The sequence below is a fragment of the Calliphora vicina genome, chromosome 2 (genome assembly GCF_958450345.1).
Source record: "Calliphora vicina chromosome 2, idCalVici1.1, whole genome shotgun sequence".
NCBI lineage: Eukaryota > Metazoa > Arthropoda > Insecta > Diptera > Calliphoridae > Calliphora > Calliphora vicina.
Genome location: NC_088781.1, coordinates 77,731,155 through 77,741,724, shown reverse-complemented (window position 1 = coordinate 77,741,724; position 10,570 = coordinate 77,731,155). Strand labels below are relative to the sequence as shown.

At 36.6% G+C, this 10,570-nt stretch overlaps 1 protein-coding gene across 1 annotated transcript; it reads right to left on the bottom strand.

Annotated features, from left to right (window-relative positions):
- Positions 1–4,557: 4,557 nt before the first annotated feature.
- On the bottom strand, positions 4,558–5,595 carry LOC135950581 (uncharacterized). The gene has a single exon (XM_065500116.1). The coding sequence runs from the start codon at positions 5,593–5,595 to the stop codon at positions 4,558–4,560; it is 1,038 nt and encodes a 345-aa protein (XP_065356188.1).
- Positions 5,596–10,570: the final 4,975 nt, after the last annotated feature.

Here is a 10,570-nt window from a genome sequence, read left to right as displayed (position 1 = left end):
TGTTTTTTAATCCGTTTTTGAATGTGTTAAATGCTATAACTGCATTCGTTTCACTTATTACGTTTCTGTTTTCTTCTCCCAAAGTACTTATTTGAATTTCATTCAATTCCATTGTTAATTGCTCTATTCTATCCGAGAATCTTGTCAATTCATTTAGAATTATATTTGGTGACTCTTTTGGTTTATAAGCTTCCTTTAATGTTGAAATTTAAGTGTCTATAGAGGTTGGTACCTCTGTCTGTCTGAGCCTATTTTGTACTTGAAGTGTTATCTTTGTTTTGTATACAAAGTTGAAAAATGAGTTTCTTTTACTTTGTGGGAACGTGTCTCTCAGAATCTCCAAATTTGCTATAAATGGATTTAATTCTTCCTTTGTTCCACTAAAAGTTGTTATGAGTTTAGAAATAGATGCCAATTCGGCAACGTTAAGACCCTCTTCTGACATTTTGTCTATAGTTTATTTTTTTTTCTGTCAATACTGCAGTACTACTGGATTGCATGGATTTATCTTCATGCAATTTTAAAATATTTAATGCGTCTTTCCGCAATTGACTAAACTTGTTAATATGTATTTTGTATCTATTCTATTGTTATATCTTATTTACTTCCTAACTTTTCTTCTTTCGTCCACTATGAAATGTAGGTACAATTTGTAAATTAATATTAGTTTAAATTTATATTGTTATTTCATTATTCTTAAATATATAATATAATTCATGATTTCGAATATTTATTAAAATACGTTTACATAATAATGGCTTTTCTTTTACTAATTATTTTTTTTGTTATTGTGTAATACGCCAGCTCCAACGGTTTGACGTCTAATTTTTTTTTATATACTTCTTCAGATATTTCATTATTACAATCAATGTCATTGCTGTGCTCATCAGTATGATCACTTCCATGCTAACGCTTACGGCTTTTGGTGAACTTGTAGAAGCTGCTACAACTTCATTAATCTTTTTTTTAAAAAAAAAAAAAATTATTTATAATTTTTTTTTTAAAGTTATTTTTGGAATTTCCGCATTTAAAAAAAAATAATTTTCCCTTTTTGTTTTTACTTAAATTTAGTTTATTTTCTTAATTCATCATTTGCCAGACATGCCAATACATTTTCTAGTCAAACATATATAAATTAACTATAGTTTGAATATTTTTATTATTTTAGTATTTGCCAAACATGCCAATGCATTTTCTGGTCAAATACCACAATTATTACTGGTTTTATCTTATTAAACATTTTTTGTTTTTCACTTATTTTATTATTTTCTTACATCTTGTTTTTGTTTTTATTCCGGAGGTAGTCATTTCTTCTAGCTTCCTTCCATATCTAGGGTTTTCAATTTGGCAGGATCTTTAGATTTCCCCCATCCAGGAATCGGTGTCGGCAGGATCGCCATGTAATAGCTGTTGACTTCTTGTAATAGTAGTTGACTTCTTGGTTTCAGATTAATAATCAATTCTGTTGGGGCGAGGTGACTCCTCTTCCCGTGAGGTTTGTTGGTGTTGAAATAAAAAACACTTAAGAATTTTGACTGAATTCAAATGCTTGAGTTTATTGTTCAAGCTACAAACATCAATTTAATACTAACTTAAAAAGAAAAAATAAAGAACCGTATGGGCTAATAATACAAAAAAAATGTTTCGTTAAAAAAAAAGAATATAACAAAATTTAGACTTCTTGTCTTATGTACAAAAAAAATAATAGAACAGAGATGGCAAAGCCATGGTACTATAAAACTAAAAACAAAAAATAATATATACAGTGGTGGCCACGAATTTAAGACACGACTTATAACGAACTTAGATATGATAATTTTTACAACCCTGCAATATTAAATTAGATCATGTTTATTTTTCAGTGTACCCTGTAATGTTAAGAAGAAGTACCGCTATTTTGTTTTGTTTGTTTTTACATTTTGTTGCTATTTTTATTATACTTTCGTAAAAACGTGCTTTTAAAGCTGGACACGAATTTAAAACATATAACAAATATTTGGTTTTTAAGTGACTATTTGGTGTTTTTTGAAGCTAAAGGGTAAGTAATGAATGTTTCATTCCATTTTATGTTGGAATACATCAAATTATTTAGTTAGAAATGGCCAGAGGTACTTGGAGTTCGGATGCCGAGCGAAAACTGATCCAACAAATGAATACTGATGGAAAAACAATAATGGAGATTTCCAAGCTACTTAAATGTTCCAGATCCAAGATATACAACGCACTTGAACACATCAAGCAACATGGTACCACCAAAAATGTCAAACAGCACCCTAGAGCCCGAAAAACTACACCTAGGGAGGATAGCTTAATTTATAAATTAGCTGTTAAAGATCCTTTCAAGAGCTCAGGTAAAATTAAAAGCGAGATTTCATCGGATTTTGGTATTAATATATCGTCCAGGACAATAAGAAGACGTCTGAACGAGTAAAACTTACGTGGGTGTATAGTCCAGCGTAAACCACTTGTGTCAAAAAAAAATATTAAATCCCGACTAGCGTTTTCAAGAGAACATCTCAATAAGCCGATGACATTTTGGAAAAATATACTTTGGAGCGACGAGTAGAAGTTTTGCCGCTTCGGTTCTGATGGAAAACAGTACGTATGGCGTCCTCCAAACCTGCAGCATCACCCAAAGTACACCCTTAAAACGGTTAAGCATGGTGGTGGCAATGTCATGGTGTGGGCAGCATTTTCCTGGCATGGTGTAGGTCCTATTCACAAGATTATGAGTAAAATGGACCAGCACATTTACAAAAACATACTGACAAGCGTCATGATACCATTCGCTGAAGACAGCATGCCTCTAATGTGGAAATTTATGCATGATAATGACCCTAAGCCCACTTCACGCCTAGTGAAGAGTTGCTTAGAGGATAATAATATAACAGTTCTGAAGTGGCCAGCTCAATCCCCGGACCTCAATCCAATTGAGAACTTGTGGAATGATGTTGAGGAGCATGTACGAGCAGTAAAGCCAAAAAATTTGGGCGATTTATGGGAAGAAATTCAAAAGGCTTGGTATGCCATTCCTAAGAAACGCTGTATGGCCTTAGTTGAAAGTTTACCCAGAAGATGCGCTGCTGTGATCCAAAATAAAGGATTTCCTACCAAATACTAGGATTGTTTTATGAAACTGAGTCTTAATTTAGAGAATTAACTTTTATTTTGCCTATGTCCTAAATTCATGACCAGGCTAAAACTTGTATTAATCTGTATAATATGTAAATAAATATTCGAAACAAAATATAGGTAACAAACTATTGTTAATTTTTTTTCATAGCATTACTAGGATCTTTAAAAAAATAACATAAATCTAAAATTTGTTCGATAAGATGTAAAAATTATCAGAAATATATAAGTGACATGTCGTGTCTTAAATTCGTGGCCACCACTGTATATATATATGATTTGTTGAACTCGATTCAACATATTCCGGCCTCTAAACTGTGGCAAATGCAGCCGCTCCATTTTCCAGAAATTATATAGCCAAATGTGGACTTGTGTGCAACAGCAAAACTAGTGATTGGTGGAACATAATGTGGCTTAAATATTTGTGAAGCAACGTCTTCGCCCAATACACCGTCAATTTCTTTACAGCTGGTAAAGTCAGGGTGAGCTTGGGGCTCATAGGATTTAAAATGTTTTGCAATGGTGGTAGCTTAACTCGGCTCTGGTGGAGAGAAAGGTATGTGGTCTACTAGACGCAAGTCAATTCCGATTTTGTTGTGCTCTGGATGTGAGAACGCCGGCTCGAGTTCAAATCGTCCGAATCGCTCTCCGATAGTACTAGGATTTGGTCTAAATTCTGGGAGCATTCGAGCAACATCGTGTAATAGAAAAGATTGCGACACATTACGGTCTAATATGAAGGATGTATACATCTTTTGTCCCCGATAGTTGAGGTTAACCCGGACTAGGGGGTCAATTACCACTGAATGGTGTAACGCTGTATGAGGAAGTTGGGTTATCATCTTATCCTTTTCCTCATGAGGAGGCATATTATCTTCGACTGGGATTGGAAATTCAATTAATCGGTCTTCTTCTTCCTCATGTGGAGGGGTAGTAACATCCACTGGATCAAGATTTATTGAGATTTCCTAATCCGGCGTTTCGCTTAAAGAATATGGATAGTCCTCGTTTTCATCTTCAAAGCTCGAAGAAAGTGGGTCATATATCGAACGGTGGAGAAGGGTATGATGTCTAGCTTCACATATCCGATCATCTGCCATGCGGACGGTACATCGGCCTCTAGAATAGCAAAACTCCCGGGTATGAAAGTGCGCTAAACAGTTTAGACAGTATCCCTTATTTTGTATAGACAGCCGTCTCAGCGTAACACTCCATTCCCTGAACTGCTTACAATATTTTATAGGATGGTTTTGACGGCATATGTGACATCGGGGGCGTCTCTCTTCCATCTAAATACATAGAAAAGGAGACAAAAGAAATACATACAGTGCGAAAAAATAAATAAATTGTGCGGTTACTATCTAAAAGTGTTATTAGCTGCATTTCAGTTTATTTTTTTTTGAGGGTTTGAATGGATTGGATTAATCAAATTTTCTTTGGGTTTTGAGAGGTGACTTTTGATGAATTAGGGGTTATATTTCTGCCTACATTTTTCTGGTGGTCACTCTCAGTTGGAAGTATGCAGAGTTTCACGATGGATCTTCGTATAATTCCATTCTGCGGTAAAACGACAGCGACGCGAACTTTGTTGTCCTTTCCATAAACTACGTTCGTGACGCGACCAAGCCGCCAATCGGTGGACGGTAATGAATCGTCTTTTACAATGACAATATCATTTGGCTTAAGATTATCTCTTTCTTTTTTCCATTTATAGCGACGTTGTAACTCGGTGATGTATTCATTTTTCCATCTTTGAGCAAAAATATGTTGTAGGGATTTTAAACGCTCCCAGCGTTTCAAGAAAGGCAAGTTTTTAGCATTCGGGTCAGATGGAGTTTCAGGTGGAGCCACAAGAGGTGCGCCGCGTAACAGATGTCCCGGAGTCAAAGGTAAAATCTCGTTGGGATTTTCAGTTATCGAGGATAGTGGCCTTGAATTCAATACTGCCTCGATTTTAATAAGTAATGTGGTGAATTCCTCGAACGTAAATGAGAAGGAGTTGGTTACCTTTTTTCGATGCATTTTCATGCTTTTCACGGCAGCCTCCCATATACCACCCATGTGGGGTGCATAAGGTGGGATAAATGACCAAGTAAATCCTAATATGCTGTATTTATTTATTAACGCTTGTTCTGCTGTTATTAGAAAATTGTTGTGGGCTTTGAGGAGGGCCAGATTTGCTCCAATGAAATTTCTTCCATTATCGGAAAACAACGTCTTAGGTAGACCTCTACGTCCAGTAAATCTGCTAAAACAAGCAAGGAAGGCATCAGTGGATAGGTCAGAGCAAGGCTCTAGATGAACTGCACGTGTTGAAAAACAAACGAAAACTGCGGTGTAGGCTTTCAAAATTTTTGCATTTCTTAAATTAGAGGACTTAACGCCAAAGGGGCCGGCAAAGTCGACACCCGTGTAGGTAAACGGTAGCGAAAATTTAACTCGTTCCGGGGGAAGAGCTGCCATGATCTGATGCTGCAACTTTTGTTTGTAAACTGTACACGTCTTGCAATTACGGATGCATTTTCGTACCAGAGTCTTCAGCCGGGGAATATAAACTCCTTGCCTGATTGCTCTTAGCATAGTATGATGCTCGGCATGCAGCAAGATACGATGTGTAAAATCGACAAGTAGCTTAGAGAATTGACATTTTTCAGGTATTATTATTGGATGCTGCTCCTCATAGCTTAGTTCGGAATTGTGAAGTCGCCCACCTACTCGTATAAGACCTTTATCATCCATAAATGGATTTAGAGATAAAAGTCTGCTTCCGAGACAAAGGTGTCTTTTCTTTTAAACTTTTGTATTCAGACTCAAAGTGGAGTTGTTGAGTGATGCTTAGAAGCCTGTGCTTGGTAAATGTAATTTCTTTGGCAGTTATATACTTTTCGGTTGAAGTTGGTTTCCTCATTATGCGGTGAATAAACCTCAATCGATAACTAATGATTCTTAAAGCTCGATCAAGCGATGAAAATTCTTCCAGAATATCATTTAGCTCATTGTGATGTGCCTCTGATGTATTCAATGTGGAATCTACGTGCGTAGGTTGTAAATGAAAGTTAGAACTCTGTTCTGCACATTTGTATTCGTTGGCGTTTCCCTTCGTTTCTAAATCAATGGGATCAAATGTCCTGGGTGTTGGCCAGCTAGATACGGATTGTTTGAGCCAAGGGGGCCCGTTCCACCAGAGTGTACTCTGCAAGAGTTCTTGTGGAGAGCAGCCGCGACTACCTAAATCTGCGGGATTTTCTAAAGTTTTTACATGTTTCCATTGCTTGGCACTTGCAACGCTGAGAATTTCCGATACTCGGTTTCCAACGAAAGTCTTAAGTGTATGGGGATCCTTCTGTAACCAACCGAGCACAATTGACAAATCCGTCCACAATAACAATTCGTAAGATAATTTTGAGTAATTTATAACCCTTTTTATCAATTTTGTCAGCAACAAAGCTCCACACAATTCGAGTTTTGGAACAGTAGTTTTCTTTATAGGAGCGACTTTTGTTTTTGCATTAGTAGGCTGATATTTATGTTACCCGTGGTGCTTTCAGTCCTTATATAAATCATAGCGCAATACGCTTTCTCCAAGGCGTCACAAAATCCATGAATTTGGACATGGTAATTTGGTGCAAAACTTAACCAGCGAGGTATTTTAATATTTTCTACATGAGGTAGATTTTCGGCAAACACCTTCCATTGATTATATTTTTCTGGTGAGATATCCTCATCCCACCCAGACTTTTCCTTCCATAAGTCTTGCATCAAAATTTTGGCAACTACTATAACTGGGCTTATCCATCCTAGTGGGTCGAACAATTTCGCAATTGCCGATAAAATTTTTCTTTTTGTAGTGGACGGTAAAATTTCTATAGACCCTAAGATGTAGTAAAAATAGTCGTCTTTAGCGTTCCAGTAGATCCCTAAGAATTCTTCATCTAGAAGATGCTCCCGCGGCAAATGTTGCAGCAGAACCCGATCATTTGATGTTACTTTTCTCAATGGGAATCCGGCGGATTGCAGGGCTTGAATCAGTTGTTGCTGTTTTTCGCTGGCTTCTTTTAGCGTATGGCCTCCGGACAGAACATCGTCGACATAAATTTCTTTTTCTAAAATATTCGACGCTTCCGGGTACAAATGTCGACAGTCTTTACTAAGCTCTTGTAGAGTCCGTATTGCCAAAAAGGGGGCACAGTTGACTCCAAAAGTCACCGTTTTTAGTCGAAAGGTTTTTGCGGAACCCTGCCCGTTTTCACGAAACAAAATATGCTGATATGACCGATCAGCTTCGTTCACCAAAATTTGCCGATACATCTTTTGGACATCCCCGGTAAATACGTATTTATAATGTCGCCAACATAGCACGACTTGCATCAAATCAGCTTGAAGTGTTGGACCCTGGTGTAAGACGTCATTTAAAGAAAACCCGCTGTTGGTCTTCTTTGACGCATTGAATACCACTCGTACTTTAGTGGTTTTGCTTTCAGGTCGGAGGACCGCATGGTGGGGGAGATAAAACGAAGATTGTTTTTCTGTTTGGGGTTCAAAGTGGACCACCGGTTCCATGTGATCGAGGTCTAAATATTCTTGTATAACCTTTGAATATTCTTCTTTCAGCTCTAGATTTTTTTCAAGGGTTTTCTCCATACGGTAATACTGAGCTAGTGCCATATTTCGGGAGGGTCCAAGAAATATATCCTTTGGAAATTCTTCCTTAAAGGGAAGTCTAACAACATATTTACCATCAGGTTGCCGAAGAGTTGTATTTTGATAGAATTGTTCGCAGTAGATATCGCTCTCTGATTCTGCATATGTCTTTTCTGCCTCTTCTAATTCCCAAAACTTTTTTAGCTGTTCTTGAAGGCTGATGTCATCGGATGAGTGGACCATTGTTGAAAATAAGTTCAGTTTGTTAATTGGCTCGGGGCCTGACAGGTACCATCCGAAGTGGGATTCTCTAGCTTCGAGACAGTCCGCTACATTTGTTTTTACACCTGATAGATTTATAGAGGGTAAGTAATCACTGCCAATTATCATGTCTATAGTTGCAGGCTGGAAAAAGTATGGGTCCGCAAGATTTAAATGGTCCATATCTTTCAAGCTTTTAAATTTTAACGGCTTTGAAGGCAGAAAATGTGATAATTTGGGTACCACAATTGCCTTTACTTTTATTCTGAAATCAGAAAATCTTGATTTGAGGGTTATATGACATCTTCCTTTTGAATTTCCCACTATGGTTCCCCCCAGTCCAGATATTTCTGAATTATGTTTTTCGACCGGTAAGGAAAGATTTTGTTGAAGTCTGGAGGAAATAAACGTTTTTTCGGACCCTGCATCTAGTAGAGCTCGAATCATGAATTTTTGACCACATTCTTCAATATTTACCAATGCAGTGGGTAGAATAGTGGTTCCTTCATTTCGAGAAAAATGAGTCAAAACACTGCTAGCTCCTGTATCTGAACGTCCACTTGGGCCTGCTGCTTGTGATACTTGGGGATTAAAAGAAACATTCGAACTTTGGGTCCCAGATGTCGTTGGCTTATCGTCATCTTGTGGAAAATTTTGTGACTTGCTTCGAATTTCTGAATTATTATTCAATTTGTCCCTTTGCTCTATATGTAGCATTGTGTGATGCTTTTTATTACATTTAATGCACAGATTAGTACTTTGGCACTTGGATTTAAAATGATTCGGCGAAAGGCAATTTACACAGTATTTATTAGAAAATACGAATTTACTTCTATCGCTTACTGACAACGCTTTAAATTGTTGGCAAAATCATAGTGGGTGATTTTGTTTACACATTTTGCAACTACCTCTTACTTTATTATGCTCTACCTGAGAATGAAATGATTGGTTTTTACCTCCAAAATTTTCTTTACTACCGGGCTTTCTCATGTCCGAAACCGTTTCCAACATTTCTACTCTATTGGAGAGATATTCCGACAGATCTTGCCAAGTGGGCCAATTCTTGTGATCAGCTAAAGAGTTTTCCCATGCCCTCATAGTTTCCTCCGGAAGCTTGGAAACACATAAATATATTAATATGGCATCCCACGTTTTTGTGAGATGTAGTGACTCGAAAATAGCCAAACTCTCATTTATCATGCTTTGAACATTTCTTATAGCTTTAGCGCATTCGTTGTGGATAGCTTGTATGCTAAACATCTGCTTCATTTGTTGATGAGCTAAGATTCTCGGATTTTCAAATCTTGTTTTTAAGGCTTCCCAAGCTAAAGCATAATTTTCATCAACCAAATCAAAACGTTTCACAATTTGGTTGGCCTCCCCCCGCGTTTTGCTACGCAAATGATACAGTTTTTGAGCTTGAGATAAATGAGGATGATTTCCGACCACGGCATGGAACATGTCCCTGAAGGCTGGCCACTGTGCATAACCTCCTTCAAAATTTTCTATCTCACATGGTGGTAACTTGAGTGTCGCGGAAGACTGTTGTGCAAATGTAGTGTCGCTTCTTTGGGATTCATTTACTAAAGTAGCTGAAGTAATTAACCCTAATATTTTTGCTTTGGTTTTGTGAGCCTTATCGCATGTTCTTTCATAGATTAGCGCTAATTCGTCTTTGAAGTCTGGTTCGCCCTCTTTGTCGCTTTCCATCATATAATTTTATGGATATATCTAAGTATGGAACAGTTCGGTCTTCTGGTGCTGTTGCCTCATAATTATTGCAAAACTTTTCCACCATATTGATGTCAAGCTTACATCTCCTTCTTGCTGCCATTTTTTATTTACGTTGATAAGTGAAAGTAGCAGATTACTTTTATATTGTTGTAAAAGCGAAATTCTTATTTCCACAATGAAAATGATTTTAACTTGTGTAACGGTACCAAATCGTAAAATATATTCTCCAAAATAAATTTTATAAAATTATTACGCACCTCTCGTTGTAGTTTTACTCATCATTGTTGACAATGGAATAAATTTCTTCTATAAGATTTTATTAAAATTCAACAACCTTTTACCACTTTTGTGCACCACTGTAGTTTCCAAAAACTATTAATTTTTATTTAATCCACCCTCAATTTATTTAACTGATTTTAATTAAAAATTTTTCAAATTACCACTCACCTTTATTTTCCCCTGCTTTTCTTCTTATCGGAAACCCTTGTTTGTGACAATTCAAGTTGTTTTTGTTTTATTCTTGTGGAATTTGCAGTTGAATTTGATTTTGTGTTATTCTTGTGGAATTTGCTGTTTTTGTTGTATTTTGGTGGAATTTGCTGTTTTTGTTGTATTCTGGTGGAATTTGCTGTTTTTGTTGTATTCTGGTGGAATTTGCTGTTTTTGTGCACCTTTAATTTATGTGTGTGTATGTTAATTTTCACTGTAGAACATTCGTTTTAATTTGTTTTATTTTATAACTTATTTTCCTTTTGTATCCACAGAAATCAAATGATTGTTTTATTTTGTAGCACAGATTTAT